At 40.1% G+C, this 25,675-nt stretch overlaps 1 protein-coding gene across 2 annotated transcripts in view; it reads right to left on the reverse strand.

The window, feature by feature from the left end:
- The window catches only part of eif4e2 (eukaryotic translation initiation factor 4E family member 2), a 74,949-nt gene that overhangs the window by 23,061 nt on the left and 26,213 nt on the right, over positions 1–25,675 (reverse strand). The window contains exons 2-6 of one of the 2 annotated variants that reach the window (XM_028795012.2): positions 17,211–17,322; positions 14,708–14,842; positions 13,962–14,066; positions 13,126–13,278; positions 9,229–9,365 (exon numbers count right to left, since the gene is read on the reverse strand). In XM_028795012.2, the coding sequence (XP_028650845.1) occupies positions 9,229–9,365; positions 13,126–13,278; positions 13,962–14,066; positions 14,708–14,842; positions 17,211–17,322 (642 nt within the window). The remainder of the gene's footprint in view (positions 1–9,228; positions 9,366–13,125; positions 13,279–13,961; positions 14,067–14,707; positions 14,843–17,210; positions 17,323–25,675) is intronic. The other variant, XM_028795013.2, reaches the window with a different exon arrangement.

Consider the following 25,675-nt stretch of genomic DNA (forward strand, 5'->3'; position numbering starts at 1 on the left):
CTGAGAGGATGTGGAAGGGCCTTGCCATTCTCAGAAATTGTGGGGGGTGTCTCCCCCAGACTCACTGGAGAGATCGGGTTCAATATCTAATTGGGGTTCTAGATTTTTCCCAACTGCCACCAGTTCCCCGTCCTCCTCCTCCCCCCGACTAAATTCAATAGGTGAATCGTTTACTGCTGAGCGATGTTCAGCTATCAGTTGAGGAAAAAGGGCATTCCTTCTGCCTATCAGCAGAGGCCAAGGGGATGAGTCAGAAACAGCAGACCAAACTTTAAAGTGACAACCCTTATAAGTTAAAGGAAGAAGCAATGTCTCATAGTCTTTAATATCTCCATGTACACAACGTATTTTTACAATCTCAGTATTACTATGGTAACTGTCGTCAAGACAGTCGCGTCTGACCACACAAAGGTCACTGCCTGAGTCCAATAACGCTGTCACCTCACGACCCCCAAACTTCACCGAGAAAAATAAGCCATCTTTCTTTTTCGATGGATCCGGAATATTCGAGCAACAAACATCCGCTGCGCCAACTTCCATTGATTGAGCTGGAGACAGGCGGCAATTTCTCACCAAGTGACCCGGTTGGTCACACCGGAAACATCTTCGTTCAGCGCCCCCGCCGAAATATCCTCGGCGACGTCCACGACCATGGCTTCTTTCTCCAGAAGCAGGCATCTCAATCGTAACTGCACCAACTTCGTTCCCGGGAGGCCTTCCCGACGAAATCCGAGGATCAGTTGCTGATGGTTGATGACGTTCCGGACCACGGTCAAGTTGACGAGGATGTCCTGGGCGGTCCCTCGGAGGTTGTAACATAGCATACAGAGCACCGTATCCACCGCCTGTCTTCCAAGCGGTCTGCGAGCCTTCCAACCGTTGAGACATAACCGCCAGTGATTCAAGATCGTGACGAAGAAACTCATCTCGGAGAGGTGCAGGTATCCCGAACAGCACTATGTTCATAACAACCTTTTCCACGATGTGCTCCATCTTATCTCCCTCGAACCAGCAATGCACTTTATGAATCAAATCTTGTGTATTTGTGCACGGATGGAACCGTCCACATTCAGTCTCCAGTCGTACAGTGCAAAACCTTTAGACAAAAATGTCGTGGCATTAGGCAAAACAATTTGCTCCTTCAAAAAACCATAATCGCCAAGCTTATCAGCAGGTACATTTCGTAATGAAAGAAGGGCGTCACCAGATTAAAACGGGGTGACGATAACAGCCCAATGACATTTGTCCCATCCCAACAAAGTCGCCACTTGCTCAAAAGCCAAAAGAAACATCTCTGGGCCATTAGACGGACCCATCTTCGTCAGCACATTCTTAGCGTTGTCTTAGGCAAAGGAACAACTAGTCTATCATTTTGTGGAGGATGCGGAACATACTGTTGAGGGACTGGAGTAGCTTGAGGTCGGACACTTGAAGGATGCTCGGGAGATAAATCATCTTCTGGATCGTAAGGGAGTGGAACATTCTGGGCGAGTTGAAAAATGTATTCGGCTTCCAACTGTGCATCCATCTGTGCAACCACTCCTGGTACCACATGTCACGCTTGGGTCACAGATTTGCACAGAGACACAGGAGGTTGTAGAAAAGAAAGGAACTTTATTCAAAACACTGCAAACAAACATTTGTCTCTTTTCAAAAGTTTAAATGTGCTCCTCCATGACAAGTCAGAGATGACAGTTTCCCCAGGAGGAGAGAATGTCTGAGAGAGGGATAAGGAGAAGCAAGCAATCAGTTTAACAAACTGAGTGAAGCCCGTGCAGGCTTTTTAAGAAGGTGGAGCACCGTGCGAGAGGCATATTATGCGACACAGCCAGCTAAAAGGGAAAGGAGGAATGTGAAGGTAAACTGTCTAAGTTTCTTAGGGGTTTTCCCAGGGGCGTCTATAACTTCTGGGGGTGCGATCAGCTTCGCAGCTCACAAAACGGACATCAAACCACTCTACATCGGAGGGGACTGTGTGGAGAGGGTATCAGACTTCCGCTTCCAGAGAGTCCACATCATGGAAGACCTGTCCTGGGGTGTGAACACAGCTGAGCTGGCGAAGAAGGCTCAGCAGAGAGACTTTATTTCCTGAGAGTCCTCCGGAAAAATAACATCCCCCAAAAACTGCTGAGGCCTCATGTATATACGCCGTGTGTAGAACTCACACTATAACATGGCGTAAGCACAAAAGCAGAAATGTTCGTACGCACAAAAAAATCCAGATGCATAAATCTGTGCGAACGCCAACTTCCACGTTCTTCCGCTACATAAATCCCGGTCAGCGTGAAAAGTAACACACGTGCACGCGCCTGCTGTCCCGCCCCAACTCCTTCCAGAATCACACCTCTTTGAATATGCAAATCAATATAAATAGCCCTTAAGCTCAGCCTTCTTTGAAAAGACAATGGGAAAAACACGGGGGAAAATAGAAGAATTTCAGCGAATACCAAGTGGAGGCAAGGAAAAATGTACTATTTATTGGTTTAAACAGTGGTATAAACAACAAAAGGAAGTTGATTGAGTGACATAGCGTGTCGGAGAAACTCAAAAGCTCAAGTTCACAAAGTCGCACAGTGCCAGAAATAAAAAAAGAAGCTGTCACATATCAAAGTCGCCGTGAAAAGAGTTGTAGCCCACCGTCTGAGTGTCATATGAAAGCTTATTAGGGTACAGAGAAGATAGATTATTTAAATGAAGTTAAAGTTTTATCTGTATAATAAACATATTTTGCGGGTTTCGTAGGGAAGTTTTATACACAATTTAAATTACATTTCTATTATTATTAAGTTATAATATCGTAATAGAAATTATACAACTTTCCATAACGCAGAATCGGTGGGAGCCCTGAGCTTGTGTTCCTGCAACCAGACGATCCCATTTGGGGATGACGGAAGACAGTGACACACGAAGTGTGTTGCTTATGTTCAGTCTACTCCGTAATCTTGTTTTGGTTGCTGTCACTGCAGAAAACACTGCCTTACAAAGATAGGATGTTGGAAATGGAAGCAGACTTTTCAGTGCTTTTGTGGCAACCTCAGGATATTCCGCCTTGACTTTAATCCAAAATGTATGGAGATTTGAAGTTGTCTCAAACATACTTTTAAGGCCACCATCATTTGCAACCTCAACCAGTTGATCCTCTTCAAGCACAGACAAAGTTGATTCACCTGGCTTATTCACAAATGATCATACACCAGCTGGAAGAAAGAAGGCCCTGGCTTGGTATCTTTAACAACCTCTGCTAATGTTTAAAACATATCAAAAATCTCAATGTTCACTTGTCGGCCCCATAAATCAAGTTTGGCTTTGAATGCAGCCACTTTATCTGCCAACTTGAACAACGGGTATCTTCTGCCTCTGCCCCACGTACTGCTGCTCCACCACTGCCACTGCCTCACATTTTTCTCCTCAGGCTCCTCTAGCACTCCTCCAGCATGGCTGGATACTGAGTCTGCAGAATGGGTAAAGGTGGGGTGCCCTAGTGCCTGAATGCCAGTTCATATTGTGAGGTTTCAAGAACTCTTCTGGAATCCCCCCACCCAACGGGAACATCACGCTGAAGTGCGTCCTGAAGTGCGATTGCTTCACAGTAGAGCTGTGAGCCTGCTGTTGCCCCGGAAACAGATAAACAGTCTTAAACAGACGTGGTGATCACACTTTGGAATGCTCTTCGTCCTGTTGTCCTGTTGACGGAGGTCCCAAGAGAGTTTAGAAATCTCACATTTTCTTGAATAAGTGCCGCATTAATAGGAATGTTTCTTGAACGAGCATCACTGAACCACATAAAAACTGTCTTCAAATGCAGCAGTTCACATATGTTTACAACCCGAGATTTTTCTTCTTTTTTGCATATAACAAAGACATATGCATTGCATTTGTCATTCCAACAGATTGCACATCATGTTATTGTTTTTTCATGTCTGCCGTTTCTATAGGAGGGTGACAATGAGTTAAATTCCAATGGATGTTTTTCAAGTGTTGACAAGCAATAAGCAAAAGGTATCACTGAAAACCACAGAAAACAAAAAAAAAAAAACAGTACGAGGAAAGTTCTAAGAAAAAAATTTTTTTTTACAATGTTTCTGTTTGAGGATTGTTGTGCAAATGTGCATAACTGAGCTGCAACCACAGATCTAACTACTCTGTGGATGATTCATTCAAGCATTTCAAGGTCACTTCGTTGTAATGAAAGTATCTGATGAATGTACTTTATACTAACAAGATTTCTATAGACTCGTGTCATATGGGGAAACTGTCAGGACCATAAAAATACTTTGTTGTAATACTCTCTCACCTCAGTCTCTCTCCTCTCTCTGTGCTGCTGTAAAGCCCCGCCCGCCAAGCGTTCTGAAAAGTCTGAGTTAGTCTCCGTTGCCGGCAGTTCTTTCGCAGCCCGGCTGCCAGATGGCTGCGGCCCGGTAGTGGGCCGCGGACCGGGGGTTGGGGACCCCTGCCTTAAACTTATAAACAATATGCAGTTAGTTTCAGTGTATATGATAAAGCCGCATCAAGGATGTGGATCTAAAAAAGAAAGGGTAACCACACGGGAACAGTGGCACTGATTTGACGCCTGATGCCGCCAGTTTGCAAAACCTAGCGGAGAACTTGCGTACGCCAGGGTTGGAGCTACCGTGAAAATGTGCGTGGCTTTATGCCAAGATTAGGTTTTATACATCGCGATTTGAGTGTGGAAACGTTCGTACGCAACATTTTTGTGAGTACGCACCGTTTATATATGAGGCCTCTTGTGTCCTTCTATCGCTGCTCTGTTGAGAGTATTCTGTGCTACTGCCTCTGCATGTGGTTTTCCATCTGCACAACATCGCAGAGGAAAACACTTCAGCAGATTGTAAAGACTGCCCAGTAGATCATCGGCTGCTCTTTACCCTCTCTGGATGAACTACACAGCTCTTGCTGCTTCAGGAAAGCACAAAATATCTTAAAAGACTCCTCACACCCCGCTCATGACATGTTCTAACTGTTGCCATCAGGCAAAAGATATAGGAGCATCAAAACAAAGACTAATAGACTGAATAACAGTTTCTACCCTGTAGCTATTAGGGTACTGAATGCCACCTAGTCACCTCCAATGCAGCAGTGCAATAGATGACATCTTGTGCAATAGTGTTCATGTGCAATTAAGGTCTTATGTTGAATGTTTGCGTTCTACCTTATTTCTTCTTATCCTTTCTTAATTATATTTATTTATATTTTGACACCGCAGGGACTGCACCTAATTTCATTGTATTTGTTACAATGACAATATTCTGATTTTAATATTAGTGTTACATTAGTGAGAAGCATTCATGTTTACAACCCCCACCCCACCAGGACTGAGTCTCTTTGAATTTTATGGCAGGATTTGGGGGAAGTGCCTGAAACAAGTTTGGTAAATGTTTCTCTGAAGTCTCTCAACTCCCACACAAACCCAGGCTGCCGAACTGCCAAACTTTACCTTAACATATGGTTTTGGGGGATGGCAGCTGTTAAGATGTTCTTTGCCCCATTGGTCTGAAGCATGGCTGTTTGGAATTGGCTTGTATCAAAAGCCTTTAAGTACCATGACGCCCTACTGGCTGTAGCGGTTGGACAGAAAACCCATAAATTTGCTTGCTTTATGTCACCCTCTCTCTCTCTTACCAACTGATGAAGGAGCAGCTCACACACACCATGAACTGAAAAGGCAACACAATGAAGAGCACAGCTCAGCTGCCATATTGAGACAGGTATGCAGCCTGTTCTGAAGAAAGCTGACCACCAATGATGCCTTAACTAGAGACATTTTAAGTAACTAACAAGTCTGTGTGCCGCCTGAAACTACACATCACCATTTATCAGGTTGTATGGTTGCCAATATTCAAATGTATTTTGCATATTGCTATTATTTATGAATATTATCAATAATACATTATTTAAAGTGTAACTTAACTCCTGCTTGTCTTTTACTACACCTAATTGCCTGAGGTTATAGATGTAGAAGGGAAGGTGGGGAGAAGTTATATGATATAATACCTTATAAAGAATGGTAAGTCTGTGGGATTTGAGGCGTTCTGACAAAGGCTACGTATTAATAATAGAAAAGGGGAAAGTAGAGCAATATATTACTCTACCAAGACAAAACAGAAAGCATCACATCATCATGCAGTCAATCAATTATAAAGGTTTTCTTTACTGTGAGTTACAAGACTTTTGTGTGACCTCAATAGATCCAGCATTTCTATAACTTCTGTCTTTGTAAATGAATGTTTTCTTTGTAACTAAGCAAGCTCCAGAAAATGACAACGCTACCTGATATATGACATGATTTTATCTCAGGGAGGTACGGTGGCACAGTGGTTAGCACAGCTGCCTTGCAGCTCAGGTCAAATTTTTAGCAACAATAATTATTACTGAATTATTGGCAGATGCTTCCCTAGTTCTCAGTAATAGACACATTTGATATCAAAACATTTAGACACATTCACGTCCATTGAATAGTTGCATCTTTTAAATAACTTGGTTCTAAATATATTTTTCATAATAATACTTATTTAATTATATGAAGTCATAGATTTTACTAAAAGTAATATAGCACATTTAACTAAGTTTTCACCATTACAGAAACAGTAGAAGTGTTCCTACAACTTGTCACAGGTGGCTGGGTGCGGTCAGCAATCAGCCGCCTATTTAAGGAGCCGCCTCCCTGCAATCAAGGCTGGAGTCGGGTGAGGAGGAAGACGAGGTCGGTGCAGAGGAGGCGAGGAGAGGCCTGACGTGAGAGAGAGAAGAGAGAGAGAGAGAGAAAGAGAAGAGGCTAGTGAGAGCCTGGACATTGGGAGACTGTGGGGCTTGGTGGCGGTGCAATTAGTGGCTGTAAATAGTAATTGTGTATAATAAACGTGGTGATGAGTGGAAACGTGTCCTCCTGTGTGTGTCCGGGCCGTCCTATTTCACAGTTGCGTAGTCGGCAGGATGCTGCACCTGGCTCAAGGTGCGGACCTGCATTCCAAATAATATCTGTGAAAGGCCCGGCTTACCCACGTGCCGCAGGGGCGGCGTGCACCCAACCCCACAGCTGCACAGTGTGTCACAGACCATTGGCGGTCCGTTGGTGGACTTTGAGAGTCAGGGGTGGCTCACCAACGTGGCAGCATCGAGAGGAGCTGTCGGGAAGGAGAGGCTGCAGCTGGGAAAGCCGCAGCAGCAGCGGAGCTGCCCGGAGAGAGGAGAGCAAGATGGCCGACAAGAAGTCCCTCCTCCTGACAGGCACGGGATTGGACAGGCGAGAGCAGGGAATGTCCATATCTGTCCCCGAAGAAACCCGAGTGGGCCACAGGGAAGGGCCCATAGACAGCAGTCGGTAAGTGGTATTACATGCAAGGTAAGCCCACCGCCGGCTGCTTCTCTCTCCTTGGCGGTGATTTTGCAGGGGCTGCAAGAACAGCTGCGCCTTGTGCTGTCGCCGCCAGCCGAGCGATGTGCCCTCCGGGCGGAGACGCTGGAGTCAGGAGGGATGGCAGTGGCGTCGGATCAAGAGCTGCAGGCAAAAGAGGATCGACGCGCTGCAGGAGCTTCTGGACGGACAGGCACAGCGGGGAAGGTAAGGGAGACCGACCCCGTGAAGCTCCGGATGCCAGCGGGGCTGGGTCTACCCTTTTGCAATGGGCAGATCCGAACCGTCATGGCGTCCCAAAGAAAAAGGGGGAAGCGGCTGAGGAAAGCCAGTTCCTCCGATATGGCGAAGAGCCGTCCTCTGCGGATGCAGAGGAGAAACCCGCAGCTTGGGAGGCGGAAACGGAGCATGATCCCACTGGTGGTCCCGTGGCGGGGATCGTGGAAGTCGCCAAGGTGGAGGCCAGAAAAGGGAACATCGGGGTGCCGATCGGGGCCGAGAGCGTTGGCCCAACTGAGGACGAGCCGAGGGGCTGCGTCAGGGCAACGTCTCCGCCCTTGTTTTTCTTTTATTGCAGGATCGGGCCCTAGGCTACAACGTGTCGGCTTGCCGCCGAGGGATTCTCGTCCTCCCGGAACGGTCCGCTGGTCCCTGGAGGTCTCAGCTAGCGGGGGTGTACTGTCACAGGTGGCTGGGTGCGGTCAGCAATCAGCCGCCTATTTAAGGAGCCGCCTCCCTGCAATCAAGGCTGGAGTTGGGTGAGGAGGAAGACGAGGTCTGTGCAGAGGAGGCGAGGAGAGGCCTGACGTGAGAGAGAGAGACAGAGAGAAAGAGAAGAGGCTAGTGAGAGCCTGGACATTGGGAGACTGTGGGGCTTGGTGGCGGTGCATTTAGTGACTGTAAATAGTAATTGTGTATAATAAACGTGGTGATAAGTGGAAACGTGTCCTCCTGTGTGTGTCCGGGCTGTCCTATTTCACAAACTGTACAAGAAATTCAGCACTGTCTTATTATACAGTACATATTGTAGCAATACTTTGAAATTAAAAAAAAATCTTACTTTTATTCTATAGTTTATACACTGACATCTAAAGCACTAATATTTCAGATTTTTAAATTTAACACAAGATTAATAATTCACATGCATATAAAAGCAAGCTGCTTACTTTTTACTACTTCAGTAACATGTTTACCTTATTAAGTTTATCCTGTTATGTTAATCACACTAATGCAATTTTATAGTGCTATAAAAAGGCACTGCACAAGAATTAAACAAAAACACCACAAATAATCAAAAGGCCCATTATTTTGCAGGGAATGGGTACCTTGCATGAGCTTTTGACTTACTAGTTATGATGTTATAATAATCAGAGGTAAAGGCATCTTACTTGCATAGCTCCCATATAGTCTATTAGTTTACCCTTCTATCTTTAAGCTATTCCTTCTTCCACATGAGAACATTTGCATCTGCCTTCCACTTGTGATTTTGTATGTCCCAGGCGGGAGACAGCCACTGGTTCTCAAAGTAATTCCAGGGATCAGGTGTAAACCCAAAATTATATGTATCAGGAAACACTACCTCCTTGTGGACAAAACCACCATTTTTCAAATGTCTTAAAAATAGCTAGATTTATTACAAAGTTGTAATTTTAGCCCATCAGCTTAGGGGCAACACCTCAGACTTTCTGGTCAGCCCAGTTTCTAGGGACTACATTCTTTATTGTCGACAAGATAGCATTTTTTTGCTTGGAAGAAGACACTGTTAAGCAAGAGCGAATATAAGTGAACAAAAAAGTGTATTAATCTGATTACTAAGAAATTTTCTTAATGAACTATGCCCAATACAATCCACTTACTTAATGCTGTCAGTGTGAGTCTTGTATTCCATAATGGTGTTGGGTGGCAAGTTAAGGACTCGTCGCAGAGTGTCCCTTATGCGAGCCGTTGTGGCTTGGTCACTGGCAGTTTTGTTCCAGATAGAGATTATGTCCTCCTGCAAAAAGACACATAATAATTTGTTACAACAGAAGTACACTGTGGCAGCTGATAAAAAACAATAACTAATGGCAAACAGACAAAGAAAACACCTGAAGGATCTTTAATGGTTTTACGATATTCAAGAAGTTTTGAGATCATGGTGATCATATTCAGAAGACAAACAGCACTGGAAATGGATAAAACTGACTGTTAAGTCAAAGGAAAATCAAATAGATTAAAATCAATTTATTCTGTATGGAATGTGAACCAACACTTTTAGAAGAAATGAACTTTCAATTTTCATTTCAACAGCACATACCATCATGGTAGTACAACACTTTATTTAGCGCAGCTCTCTCATAGCTGTAGAGTCTTCTGCAAATGTCCAGACACTGTCTGTGTGGAGTCTGCTGAATTTTCCTGTGTGTACACAAGTGTTTCCCCTGTGTACCAAAGATGTGCAAGCAAAGTTAACTGATAATACTACATTGGATTAATATGAGACAGCACAGATATATGCATGCCCTGTGATGAACTGGCATCCAATCCATTGTTGTTTCCACTTTTATGCCTCATGATGCCATGATAGCTCAACCATGTACTTGGTTACAGGGTCCAAAGATGCATGCATGCACATATTGTGGTACATTATTGCCATATATGCCTTATTTGCATGCTTGTTTTTGGGTTTGCCTTGGTCTTAGTTTAGCTCCCGTAACTGTTGTTAACCACACCCCCTGACATTAATGAGTTAAGCTAAAACATTCTTACTAATTTTGTGGCACTTTCTATTATGATCGATTTTCTAGTTATGCCTTTGTGTTACTTCTTTTCACATGAATACTATTTGTTGTTGGCAATTGTTGTTAATCAGAAACACACCTCTACTATAAAACGTATAGTTGCTCATAGGTGTCAATATTTTGGTATGATTTAATGTGGAGGGGTCAACTTGGAACCAATAGCCCATTTGGTGAAAAGGTCAGTTCATACTCAGTTAGCTTGCCTTTCCACATATACCTGTACACACAGGGATTAAATTTTGTTTGTCAGGTTTCCTTATTTTCAGTAATACACAAAAGGAGCATGTTACAAAATATGTAATCTGTACCAATATCTTGATACTAAAAAGATGTTTTACTGTCCCTATGAGCTGAGTTTATGCTCTACTGCAGTGGTCCCCAACCTTTTAGACAGCAAGGACCACTTTATTAGATGCAAATTTTTCCACGGACCGGTTGGTTGGGGGGGGGGGGTTTATACACAATTTACACAACATTTCTATTATTATTAAAGTTATTAAGCAGTTCGCATACGTTTGCAATCTGAGATTTTTCTTCTTTTTTTGCATATAACAAAGACATATGCTTTACATTTGCCAATCCAACAGATTGCACATCACAAACATTAACCCTGCAATCTTTTTTTCGTGTCTGCCGTTTCTACAGGAGGGTGACAATGAGTTAAATTCCAATGGATGTTTTTCAAATGTTGACAAGCAATAAGCAAAAGGAATCAATGAAAACCACAGACAACAAAAACAGCAAAAAAAAAAAAAAAAACAGTACGAGGTAAGTTCGAAGAAAGAGATTTTTTTACAATGTTTCTGTTTGGGGATCGTTGTGTAAACGTGCACAACTGAGCTGCGACCACAGATCTAACTGCTCTGTGGATGATTCATTCAAGCATTTCAAGGTTACTTCGTTGTAATGAAAGCATCTGTTGAATGTACTTCGTAGTAACGTGATTTCTATAGACTCATGTCATATGGGGAAACTGTCGGGACCATAAAAATACTTTGTTGTAATAGTCTCTCACCTCGGTCTCTCTCCTCTCTCTGCACCGCTGCAAAGCCCCGCCCGCCAAGCGTTCTGAAAAGTCTGAGTGAGTCGCCGTTGCCGGCAGTTCTCTCGCGGCCCGGCTGTCAGACGTAGTGGGCTGCGGACCGGGGGTTGGGGACCCCTGCTCTACTGAACTGTCTAATTTCTGTACCACACCTGAAGCTTGTTTAAAGAAGGCCTCTTTTATATTATAAAGATGAGGACCAGAGCTGGAATTTCTTACTGAGGAGCTATAATCTCTCTTCCTATAAGCAATTAATTAAAACAGAATAATTAAGCTATCAGTCAAGTCGAGGGAGTCCATGTTAGTGTCCACCATTAGAAACAATGCAAAAACTAAGTGTGAATATTATTTCAGACAAACTATAAGTCTTTAAGATGAAAATAGGGGAGCATTCCCAATGTGAACTACAGTAGACCTTCATTCTGGGTAAAGACCATTCTTCTTCTCCTGCTTTAAGTGTCAGGGTGCAGTGACAACTGGAGCTAAATGTGTTGGTAAAGAATTGAGACCTCTGGCAGATGTGCTTTATATAGTCAAGAACAAAAATACAGTGGGAAACAATGAGAAGGAGCTACAAACACTGGGTTAAATAAAGGCAAGTTTCAAGAGATAAGGTATGCCTATATTGAAGTGGAATGTTTTAAATAAATAATCGCTGCTGGTAATGTGCCTGGAGTGATTCTCGGACACGACATGCTGCGGGCATTTTCTCGCTTATGTGCACAGGTGAGAAATTGTCCACATCCGTAATTGATGCCGGGAGCTGCTAATTGCCACCCCTGTGCCTTGTCCCCATTATATATATATAAATAGTAGGAGCACGAGTGCGGAGTGGGGGGAGATAAAAAAAAAATAAGAAAGAGAATGGAGGTTCGGGAAAGAAGAACGCTGGAAGCCGAGAGCCGGTGTGGGAGCGAGCGAGCGAGCGAGAGTAGGTTCACAGTATTATCAACAGGCAGCTGGCAGAAGAGCCCCTTAGTGGAGTGTATGGCCGGCACTTGGGGGCAGGAAGTAGTTGTTGCTCCTGCTGAGCACTTATGAGGAGCAGGAGTGACTGGAAGGTGTTTAGCTCACCACATAAGACAGAGGAAGGCAGCGGGAGTCGGAGGCTTTGGAGGATGAAGCCCCATCGTAAGCACCCTGGTTGCAGGGGAACCCAAGTCTCCGTCTGGATCAGCCAAATGAAGCCAGGGATCAGGAAGCTACCAGACCAGCAGAAGTAGGAGAAGGTCAACTGCAGGTAGGGTGACTCCCCTGGTGCAGAGCTTGGAGGGGAGAAGCAGGGGCGCCTCCAGCAGAAGAAGGCACCGGGTCTTGCTTTTAAAGGACTGCTTCCAGCTATTGTTTTAACCTTGCTTTTAATGGAAATATTTATTGTATTTTATCCTCCACTGATTCACACTGGTTTTAATAGATTATTTATTTATAGACTTTTAGAAGCACTGCACTGTTTTAGACACTGATTTGGTTTTGTTATTTTTAATAAAAGCACTTTGTACCTTCCCCTTGCTTCATTGTGATGTCTTCATTGTCCGGTTCATCTGGTGACATTACCGACGGTGTTGGGTTCAATGGCTGCCAAAAGTGAAGTGGGAGCGTGAAGCAAAACCCACATCGTCACAATGCTAACCATGCAAATCACGTCCATACCAGTCTGCCCGGACTGTACAGATTGCTGTGACAATTGTTAGGCCCGATAGTAGAAGGCTTTAAATAGGTTTATATATCACACACTATTGTTTTGGGTGCACTTAAAAAGAAATTACATTTAAAAGTTATTCCCTCATATGGGTATGAAAGCGAATGCTACAGTAAATCTTAGATGTTCTTTCAAAGACTATACTGCCACAAGACAGTTTGCAATCAAGGGTTTAAGACATGGAATTGTTCAGTGTATTTTAAATATTGACTGCAAACTAAGAAATACAAACCTGGAAGCGTGCCGAGACTACTGCCCCACAGATCTCCTCTCCTACCATGAACTGCTCTCCCAGCATTGCTAGGATCAGGTTTTCCCAGCATCGTGAGGCTAGACCCTTCCTTAGGCGGATTATCCATTTCCCACCATTCTTATTAGCATCATCCTAAAATAAGACATTTCAGGATAAGATTACACATATTCTCCAGTGTTCCCAGTTCAAAAGAATACTGACAAAAGAAACAGAAAAATAAAAAAATATTTGACAAAGTAAATGTCTGTTTTTAAATGAACAGAACAGCCCCAATGACTGTCTCATCTTCTTATAGTTAGAATGTTCTGTTTAAATTTCTAAGTTAGGCTGAAATTGAGGATTTTCAAGGAGTATATATATCAACAGATATTCATTATTTATTTCTTGCTCAACTGCTACTTAGAACACACAGTATTTTTTTATAGTTTGCTTGATATACCTGTTTCCGTTTTTTAGTAAAAGGTGTTCACTTTCTTTGAAGAGATATTGACTTTACAAATTTCAGCCCACAAACTGTGGAAGGTAATTTCACTCTAGCAACCACCCAAGAAGCAAACTTCTTGAACTCGGTCATAGAGTCAAACTTGAAACAGCACAGCTCTGCCTGCACAAGGTCTAGTTCAAAATTAGACAAATCATGGATCGTACAGTGAAATATAAGTATGCTGGCCACTGAAATCAGAGTTTATGTAACATCCCCATCAAAGCATTTTTTACTTATGTGACATTTTTGCTAACTTACAAAATATGTTTACATATTTTGCACAGATACTCTTTCCAAATAGCTAACAGCTAAGGCGGATGAGGGCACCTACCTCCCACATTGGCTTTATCCCTTCCTTGAAGAGATGGAAATCGCTGTGACCTGTCAAGTCCCCAGGTCGAACCATGTGACTGTAGAACCTCCAGAACTGTTCAACCTGGAGCCGCAGAATACACAGTAAACCATCTGAGCTACAGAAAGGTGCAGAGTTTGGGAGGGGATTAACACACCATATTTTGCCTTAAATGGCAAAATAAGTATACAACTTCAGCAACTTGTCCGGCTAAACAGAATCAGCATTGCAGAACAGTTCTTCAGGGCAAAACAAAGTTTAGACCCTTTGTTGTAATACATGGTTCACATGGAGATTCATAAATGAATCTCAAACTATACCCACTCTTTAGGGGCTAAAGGAGACAGTACACCCACACTATCACCCTAAACATTTAGTTACCATTTTGTCATGATGTTTTTCACACTAAAAAGGAAGTAACTCAAATCTATACAATATATAGCACTATTCAGAGTCTCTCACCACAAACCTATTTACAGGAGCGCAACAAATTAACTTTGCAGCCATCTAGATGAATTATGTTACTTTAGCTTATAAAGTGGGAGAGGGTTTACTTTTAATTGGCACTTTTCTTAATATTTTATGTACTGTTAAGAGGCCCCAGAAAAATGAAAGCAGTTACTTTTTTCTGTATGACTTGAAACAATTGCATCCTAAACATGGCTCAAACAGGAAAGACAAGTCTGGTAAAGAAACAAAGAAAAGCAAAACATTTAGTCACTTACAGAGGCAAAGGTTCCGATTTGTTTGATATTCTGTTCGTAACTCTGGGAGCTGGTGGGCCGGCCAGGGGTCCTCCTTGAGTACCAGAATGTATAATTATACTGTAGTGGGTGTTCACCTGCCCCTGGTACAACTGTCTAAAGAGAAAACAGAGACATTTCCATTTTAAATAAGCATAATCTATAATTAATGTAACTAATTAAACTAAACATTAAACTAAAATTCATTAATAAAGTTCACATGTAGCTGATAGAAACACCTTTTTCTATATGGTAGTCCAGATCTAATTCTGCAATTTTCATTACGCTATAACTTAAGTTTATTACATAGAGATTTCATTTAAAATTCTTTTTGTTGCCGACAGATGTCAGCACCTGCCCTGCATTCCAAAATGGCAGGGAGACGGTTGTCAGTCGAACAGCTGCATAATTATATCTGAACCACTCATAATTAGATCTGTTCCTCACCCTTGATGAACTGCAGAACACTAAAGTTAGTTTACTAGGGCATTTCTACATGTATCCAATTATATATCCTCAATTTATGAGTTTTTGGGGTGGGAGTGCTTAGATTTCACTATGAGTGTGTAGAACCAGCCTTATATGTTACAGCTTATTTCTTTACTGCGTTGCATAATGGCAAAATAAGTAGTGTTTCTAGTGGACTGGGTATAGGTCTCACACCTAGTTTTGTCATTATGGAGTTTGACCATTTATATGGGCTTTCCTCCAAGTACTCTGATAGGGATACCTCTATCACAAATACAAAGAGGAAACCAATGTCTGGAAAGTTAAAATTCCCCATGATCACTATATCCACTTTATTGCATATATCTATTATTAACAGAATAATTTATTGCCTGAAATATTGCAATCTGGCAGCCTATAGCCAAAACTGTAGACTGTAAACTCCAATCATCAAATCTCTGGATTACTTCCTTAACATCTTAATTCACAGTGATTCTGCCATATTCACTTCTTCGGTCTTGAGTTTGTGGGCCTGAAAATTATGTTTAAGATATAATGCCACAACTTCTTGTTTCTTTTCACCATGAATGATAATGAAGTTAAAACATACAACCAAGACTCTTTTGGAATTTGAGTCTTAACTACTTAAAATAATATGAGGCAGCAGCTTTACTTTTAATATTTAACCAAACCTGTGAATCAAGATTCCCTTCTGTTGGACTTCTGCATACTGATTCAACATGTGATGTCAGAAGCTGTCAAAAATTTCACATAAATGAAAGGCAAAAGTACATATATATCAAAATATTTTGACATTTCATAATGTACCTTTAATGAATATACAGTGACCCCACACTATATCGCGGTTCAGCTATTGCGCCACCACTATATCACGGATTTTTCTGTGGAACATATCTAATTTTATATGTACATTGTACACTACAGTAGACAAAGAGTTTCACGTTACAGTACCCAGATGATTTCTTACAAGGCCCGTTATTGGCTGAAAGAGGAGACTCAACCAATCAGAGCGGGATTTTCATTCTCTTGGGATCTGATTGGCTGCTGCTAATGTGGTGTAATCTTGCAAGAACAGCGAGCGTGGGTCCCCAAAGCATCTCAGTTCTCTGTGTATTGCGTACCTTGCTTGTGGTCCAATTGTTGTGAGCAAACTTTTTGTGAACTTTTCATTTTGTTTTAAGCCCTATGATGGCTGCCAAGCGTCCTGAATCTTCTAAGCCTTCTGGTAGTAGTGAGCCTAAGTGCCAGAGGAAGACCTTGACCATTCAGAAGAAGGTAAAACTCCTGGATATGCTTCGGGAAGGAAAGAGTTATGTGGACGTCGCTCATCATTACAAGTTTACATGTGTTTAAAGCATGTGGGAGGGGTATTTTAAGGCTTAAACTATAAAAAAATGTTTATTTATATGGTCTTTCTATATCGCGGATTTTCACCTATCGCTGATGGGTCTGGAACGTAACTTCCGCAATAGGCAGGGGATCACTGTATTAACAGCTGATAATTGTAGACTTGATAATTATATTCTTTACAAAAGAAGGCACCTAAGACCCATGTCTGCTGCTCTTTGAAACTTGACAGAAATGAAGAACAATTTAAAGATATTAAGGCAGCTGAGAAATTGTCATTATTCAGATCTTTAATCTAAAATTCAATTATGTTTTATTTACCATACACTGCGCTCCACTACATATGTAAAATCATTACTATTTTACTATGGTACTGTAATGTACTCAATTGTCACAAGTGGAGTTTTTTTTCCTTTTGATCACCAAAGGTTTCACATTCCATCAGTCATTTTTTCCCAGAAACGAACTCTTTCTTAGGTAGAAATTAAACCTAATATAAACATGATTTGGATTATTGAAAAAGAAAAAAGTCACTTTTGTAGATATATACTACAAAGTACGTTAAAACTGAGTTGATCAAGAAGAAATTAAACTTCCTCAAAAGAACATCTAACTTAGAAATACATAAATCTCTACATGTAAATGTTACAGTGCAAATGGTAAAACTCACCTTTCTTTTACCATTCTGGTTTTTTCCATCTTCACTTTTTTCCTTCTCACACTCTTTCTGTGTGTTGGCTTCCTCATTCTGATCGTGGTCTCCACTGTCATCATCTTTGAGGCTGAAAATATTATAATACTTTATTAACAGTGGCTTCTAGAATATATAAGCCTATTCACCCAAAATATGAAATGTAAAAAGCCACTATTAACATCAGAATGGCACATTTTACCAAAATAAAGCTCTTATACAAAAAAAGAAAATCACAATTTACTTCCTCAGAAACAAACTACCAGTGTACCGCTTTTCCCATGAACTTGGTACAGTAACCTACAGTAACAAATATAGTATTATAATAAGCTATTAAGTGACAAAAGCAAAATTAAATATTCAGCACCATGGTAGTAATAGCCATTATGTACATTAGTGATGTCCTGGCCACATTTTAAAATCAATTTAATGATATCTTGATAATAAAAGGTATCAATTTTTTTAAAAACATGTCTGTAGTACTAGGGTGTTATACCGTGTTAGCCATTATGAATGTAGTGAAAAGTCAAGCAAAATGACACCTTTTATTGGCTAACTAAAAAGATTACAATATGCAATATGTAATCACATCTTGCCTGAAGAAGGGGCCTGAGTTGCCTCGAAAGCTTGCATATTGTAATCTTTTTAGTTAGCCAATAAAAGGTGTCATTTTGCTTGACTTTTCACTACATTTAAAAACATGAAAATTTCTGGGTGACCCCAAACGTTTCAACAGCAGTGAATAGTTAGTCTAGAGATAAATGGAGAGTCATCAGTAAAATTAACCTGAATTCATACTGTCTACTAATTTCACCCAACGGCAGAAGAGAACTATTACAGTGACATGCAAAAAATAGTAAGTTTAGTAAGTAAATAGTTAAGTGAAGAGCAGATGAACTGATCACCAAGAGGCATAAAGTTAAACATTACATATCTCATAAATATTTTAATAAAGATTACACTTTGATTTCTATCATTCTCAGGTACAAAACAACAAAAACATGAAAAGGGCCTGAAGCAAAAGTTTGGGCACCTGACATGGTCAGTACTGTACTTAGAAACACCTCATTTGGCAAGTATCACCACTTGTAAATGCTTTTTGTAGCCAGTTAAATCTTTACATTCTTACCTGGGGTATTTTCACCCATTCGTCATTGCAAAAGGCTTCTAATTCTGCAAGATTCTTGGACTATCTTGCATGCACTACTCTTTTGAGATCTATCCACAGATTTTTAATGAGGTTGAAGAACAGGGACTATGAGGGCCATGACAAAACCACCAGTTTGCACCTCTTGTAGATTTTGAGATGTGTTTCGGATAATTATCTTGTTGTAGGAGCCATCCTCTTTTTGACTTAACTTTTTACAGGTGGTGTGATTTTTTTTTCTTCTAGAATTTTCTGGTATTTATTTGAATCCATTCTTCCCTCTACCAGTGACATGTTCCCTGTGCCACTGGCTGCAACACAAGCCCAAAGTATGATTGATTCGCCCCCATGCAGAGGTGTTCTGTTTCTGGAATTCAGCACCCTTTTTTCTCCAAACATACCTTTGTACATTGTGGCCAAAAAGTTCTATTTTGCCCTCATCAGTCCACAGGCCATGTTTTCAAAATGCATCAAGCGTGTTTGATGTTAATTTACAAACTTCAGGTGCTGTATTTTGTGACTAGGATGCAGTAAAGGTTTTCTTCTACTGACTCTACCATGAAGGTCATTTATTCAGGTGTCACTGCACAGTAGAACAGTGCACCACCACTTCAGAGTCTGCTATATCTTCCTGAAGGTCTTTTGCAGTCAAATGGGGGTTTTAAGATGCCTTTGTGCAATCTAATGGGCAGTTCTTTTATAAAACTTTCTTGGTCTTCCATATCTCAACTTGACCTCCACCAACTGCGGAAATAGCTACTTGAAAACACTTTGCTATCTTCTTGTAACCTTCTCCTGCTTTCTTTGTGAGCATCAATTATTTTATTTTTCAGAGTGCGAGGTAGCTGCTTAGAGGAGCCTATGGCTGCTGACTGCTGGGACAAGGTTTGAGGAGTCAGAGAATTTATACTGCTTTGCACTTTGCATCAACTGACGTGTCTTAGTGATGGCTGTGAACAAGCCATAGTCCTAATGTACTAATTAAGATCTGACACCTTGCTAACACCAAGTTATCTGAAACCTCAAATATCCTGGGGCAACCAAATGTTTGCATGGTGCTCTTTTCCAATCTTTTATCTGTACATTGTAGATAACAAAAACAGTACACTAATCTTGCATAAAATACTGAAAATAAATGTGTCACCTTGAACTTTATGTCTTTTAGTGATTAGTTCATCTTCTACTCACTTCACAGTAACATACATTTAAGCAAGGATGCCCAAACGTTTGCACGCCACTGTAACTAACAGTTGGCCAAGTGCTCATGCTAACACAAAACCTAGTGTAAAAGGAGGATTTGATGCTGCAAATAAGACCAAAATCTCTGTCTGCTACATAATCAAGCCTGAAACCATGCCAAAGGTAATTCTGTAAAAAACAAATGAAAAAAAAGACTTGAGGTATTGGATAAACACCAGGTCACAAACTGTATCAAAAGCATCTGATGGATGTATAAGAAGAGACAGTATAAAAAGAGAAAATTTAACACTCTCCACAGCAGTAAGAATTTCACAATCAGCCTTCAACAAGGGAGTCACTGTACTATGTTTTGCCTTGAAAAAGAACTAATAAGGTTCTAATAACTGTTGCTTTTCCATATAAAAAAATAATTAAGAAGCAACAATACACTATAGCACTTTAGTCAAAAACAGAACATAGGATATTAATTAGCAGTCAAATGCCTGTAATTATCAAACTTGTCTTGATGAAGATGTTGCTTTTTAATTAAAAAATAATTTCATTATTTTTCAAGTCCAAGTTATTTCTTCAAAATCATGGTATACAGTCACTCGCTAAATGAAATTGCTTTTTAAAGTGAAGCATATATTATCATTTTTTAAAAATAAGTATTCTGCTCTTGAATTTTATAATGGAGCTAATAGGAGTCCCAGAGTAAAAAAAGCACTAAAACTTAATATACATACATTTTTCAAGCCAAAAATATTATTCATTTACATGTTATGATTGTATACATATTGCAAAATAGATATTCATTTCATTTTAAGAAGGTAAAAAACGCATTCAGCCACTTTAAAATAAAGATTAGCTGTGCTTTTTACTTCAATGGTCGTCTTCCTCCACTGCAGCCTTTTAGGGTAAGGAGAGTGGATTCACATTGAAAAGTCACTGTCAAGTGCCATTACTGACATTATTGAATATTAATGCCCAGATGTGAATTGCTGTCTCTGTTCTGTAGCCAACTAGACAATAATAACTGAAAAAGTTATACTTATGATCACTTAGATTCTTTCAATTTACAGTATGGAAGCTTATTTTGCATAGATATTGCCTGCTGCCACAAGAATGATCATGTATGTGTGTGCTTCTGTGGTCTAGTGATTGAAATACTGCAATTACATCACAAAAACTGAACAGATGTTATAGGCATACATTTAGTTTTAAACAGACTAAATTTTAGTAAGTTTAGTACAGATGTTTCAGCATAGGCAGAGTGGTAACGCAGAGCTGTCATTCCTGTTTCATAGCACCAGGTTCTGCATAGAGTTCACAATCTCTGAATTTTCTGAAGTAAAAGTTGGTGTTGGTCCTTGGGATCAGGGATTGGTCCTTGGCCCTAAGCTTTTTATTTTATGTATATGATAATGATGAATGGTGATGAATGTTATTTGTAAATATGGTGTTAATTTTCACTGTTATGCTGTCGATACACAACGATACAAACCTGAAAAGCCAAATGACCTTTCCCAACTCCTAAATTTAGAGGAATGTCAGTCAGAAATTAAAAAATTGATGGGTGTGAACTTTCTACTCTTAAACGCTGATAACACATAGTTCTTGGTTGTTAGACCAGCCAAATACTGACAACTATGTGACAGCTTGAGTGTTAATATTGATTTCTGAAAGTTTGACCATCAAAAATCTTGGGAGAGATCTTTGATACTCGTCTCACATTCCAGTCGCATATGAAGGCTATTATCAAAACAGTATTTTTTATCTTGGTAACATTGCAAGATAAAAAGACTTTAAGACTAAAGAAGCTGTTTCCGACACTCTTTTGAAAGTTAATAAGGAGCCGTATTCTATCAAGGCATGGGAAGGACCTATCATCTGCTCTCGGATCCACTTTTAAAGAGACTGGTATTGTAATTATACATCCTTTTCTTTACTTGGACATTATATGTGTATGTCTTAATTATAGTTATAGACGTGAGTGTGGAAGTGTGGAAGTAATTAAAGTAGGATTTTTTTTTTTTTTTTTTTTACTACCTTAAAGTAGACTGTTTAACATCATATTCTTGGTTTATTGCAATTTCTACTATTACATTACTATTACATTATACTATTACATTAGGAATTACCATGTTTATCCTAGACTACTTTTTAAAATCATTCCCAGGGTTCATTCTTTTTTTTATCTTAATATCTTAAAATTGGTGAAGATTATTTTAAGCTTAAAGACTGTTAATGATTATATTTTCGGCAGATAGTATTAAGAATTCAGCTGCAATAGATATCTCTTTGTTTTAATTCTCTAAGGCCGCTGTGGTGTGGGGTTTGTTTTGTTTTGGACGTGCTCGGTCTCTTTGTATGTCAGAGGACTGGGACATCGCGAAGTGGGATCAAGCCTCATGTGGGGAGGCAAAATGGGGGGGTGGGGGGATAAAGGGGGGAGAGAAGGAGAGCAGGCTATATCTAATCTATTCTTCTAATCCCTATAACTATAAATATCAATGCAACAATAGGCTAAAATGCAATAACTCGGGGAATTTTGACATTAAGATTAAAACTGCCTCACTACCAGTTAAGACTATAAAATGACATTAAAAACTCAGAATCAATGTCTCCATGATGGGACAGTTAACTTTGTGAGCTGGAATGTTAAAGGCCTGAATCACGAATTAAAGAGAAAGAAAGTATGCTCTCACCTAACAGGCTTAAACGCTAAAATAGTATTTTTACAAGAGACCCACTAACTAAGCAAGGATCAGTTCAGACTACAAAAAGACTGGACTGGCCAAATGTTACATTCTAGCTTTATAAAGAAAACTAGAGGGGTGGGAATTCTCATACACAGAACTGTTCCATTTGTAGCATCAGATGTAGTATCGGACCCTGCAGGGAGATATGTGACGGTCATGGGCAACTTATATAACAGTAAAACGATTTTGATAAATGTTTATGCACCCAATGTCGGTGATAAGGAATTCATGCAAGATCTATCTGCATCCATTCCCGATGTCAACACTCATAAAATTATAATGGCTGGGGACTTTAATTGTGTTTTAAATCCACTCTTAGATAGGACTCCTGTGACAGGGGGGACAACATCTAATACTGCAAAGACAATTACACAGTTTTTAAATGACTACAACTTATCAGACCCCTGGAGGTTTCTTAACCCAAACTCAAGAACATATTCGTTCTACTCACCAGTGCATTATAGCTACTCAAGAATTGATTATTTTTTTATAGATAATAATTTCCTGCCTACGATTAAATCATGCAAATATGACACAATTGTTATCTCCGACCATGCTCCTCTAGTCTTGGAGCTAAAATCATTAAGCCCCTCACACTCACCTCGCAGATGGCGCCTTAACCCTCTTCTATTGGCAGACGAGAACTGTACAGAATTTATATCCAAACAAATCAGCTTCTCCTAGAGACAAACACGCCCACAGAGGTTTCTGCAGGAACACTCTGGGAAACTCTAAAGGCCTTCTTAAGAGGTCAGATTATTTCATATCTTTCCCACAGAAATAAATTAGAAACCAAGAAAGTGTCAGAGCTAAGAAGCAAAATTACTAGAATAGATTAAGAATAAGCCAGGCGTCCAAGTGAAGCTCTCCACAGGAAAAGGCAGGCCCTGCATACAGAACTTAACATCTTAACAACTAAAGAAACTGAACAACTTATTTATAAGTCTAGACATCATTACTATGAACATGGAGAAAAAGCTAATAAGCTTATAGCTCAACAAATTCACAAACAAGAGGTTTGCAATGCAATACCAGTAATCACCAACACGAATGGAGAAGAAATTATTGACCATAAAAATATAATGCATGCATTTAGAGATTATTATAAATCCTTATATTCTACTGAGCTCAAAGAAGACAACACACAATTTAATGCATTTCTGGATACATTACAGACACCACAAATAGATGCTTTAAGTGCTGAGGAACTGGATAAACCTCTGACGCTAACAGAATTACTAGATGCTATAAAGTCACTTGAAAGCGGGAAATCAGCAGGCCCTGATGGTTACCCCGTAGAATTTTCTAAGAAATTCTCCACTCAGCTAGCTCCCCTCTTATTGGCAACATTTACAGACGCTAGAGACAACCAAATACTACCTCAAACATTTCGTCAAGCATTAATCACCGTCTTTCCTAAACAAAATAAGGACTTGTTACAATGTGCATCATACAGACCAATTTCACTCCTGAATAATGATGTTAAGATACTCTCAAAAATTCTAGCTAGAAGGATGGAGAAAGTGCTGCCCTCTGTAATATCACAGGATCAAACTGGATTTAGTAAAGGCCGACACCTATCTTCCAATCTCCGACACTTGTTTAATGTTATATATTCACCAGAAAAATCAAACACCCCAGAGATATTACTATCATTAGACGCAGAAAAAGCATTTGATATGATTGAATGGAACTACCTTTTCACTGCATTGGAGAAATTTGGGTTTGGCCCGAATATTTGTGCATGGATCAAACTACTGTATACCAATCCAGAAGCTTCAGTTTGTATTAATAACATTTGCTGAGACTACTTTAAGCTAGAACGTGGTACCAGACAAGGATGTCCCTTGTCGCCACTGCTGTTTGCAATCACCATTGAACCACTGGCAGTTCACTGCTGAAATTCTTATCAAATAAAGGGGATTGTCAGAGAAGGACTGGAACAGAAAATTTCTCTATATGCAGATGATATGGTTTTATATATATCAGACCCAGTAAACACCGTCCCTGCAGTTTTAGCAGCACTAACAGAATTTCAAAAGATATCTGGTCTTAAGAATTAATCTGAATAAAAGTATACTCTTCCAGTGAATTAACAAGCATATAATATTAGATTGGACACTCTACATTTTACCATCAGTTCAGATCAGTTTAAATACCTAGGGGTAAATATCACAAGTAAACATAAAGCTCTTTATCAACAAAATTTTGCCGTCTGTATGGAAAAAATTAAGCAAGACTTGCATAGATGGTCAACCCTTCATCTCACTCTAGCCGGAAGAATTAACGTTGTTAAGATGAATATCCTTCCTAAACTTCTTTTTTTATTTCAAAACATTCCAATATATATCAATAAATTGTTTTTTAAACAGTTAGATTCAACAATAACCTCATTCATTTGGAACTCAAAACACCCACGTATCCAAAGTGCGACCCTACAAAGACCTCAGGCAGAAGGTGGCATGGCTTTACCTAATTTTCAGTTTTATTACTGGGCAGCAAACATACAAGCCATAAAAACCTGATCACAAATAAATGAACATACACAGGCTTGGTCCGCAATAGAAGTAAAATCCTGTAGTACTTCTTTACACTCCCTGCTCTGCTCTCCAATAAATGCAAGTTATCGCAAATATACTAATAACCCAATTGTGCTTTACTCACTCAGAATATGGAACCAACTTAGAAAGCATTTTAAGATGGAAAATCTTTTATCTGTGGCTCCTCTGCAAGAGAACCACCTCTTTCAACCCTCGCAAACATATCCAGTTTTTAATACTTGGAAAAGTTTTGGGATTAAAATGCTCAGAGATCTTTATATAGACAACATATTTTCATCTTTTGAACAATTACGTTCAAAATTCAACCTCCCAGCTACACATTTCTTTCACTATCTTCAAATTAGAAATTTTGTTAAACAGAAATTGCCCGATTTTCCCCACCTCGTACCCTCCACAACGCTGGAAAAAATTCTGCTCAATTTTGAGGAATTAAAAACCATTTCCGCATTATATAAAATCCTATTAGAGTCCCTACTTTTCAAAGATCCAAGAGGACATTGGGAAGAAGATCTCTTAATCAATATTTCAGAAAAGGAGTGGAAGGTAGCAAAGCAGAGAATTCACTCGAGCTCCATATGCGCAAAGCATAGAATTATTCAACTAAAAATTATATATCAAGCTCATCTGTCTCGCTTATGTCCAAAATGTTTCCAGGGCAGGATCCAACCTGTGAACGCTGCAACCAAGCTCCTGCCTCAATGGGTCACATGTTTTGGGCCTGTACCAAACTAACATCATTTTGGACAAAAATTTTTAAGTGCCTTTCAGACAGCTTTGGGGTCACAATCCCTCCTA

This window comes from Erpetoichthys calabaricus, chromosome 2, assembly GCF_900747795.2.
Source record: "Erpetoichthys calabaricus chromosome 2, fErpCal1.3, whole genome shotgun sequence".
NCBI classification, from domain to species: Eukaryota; Metazoa; Chordata; class Cladistia; order Polypteriformes; family Polypteridae; genus Erpetoichthys; species Erpetoichthys calabaricus.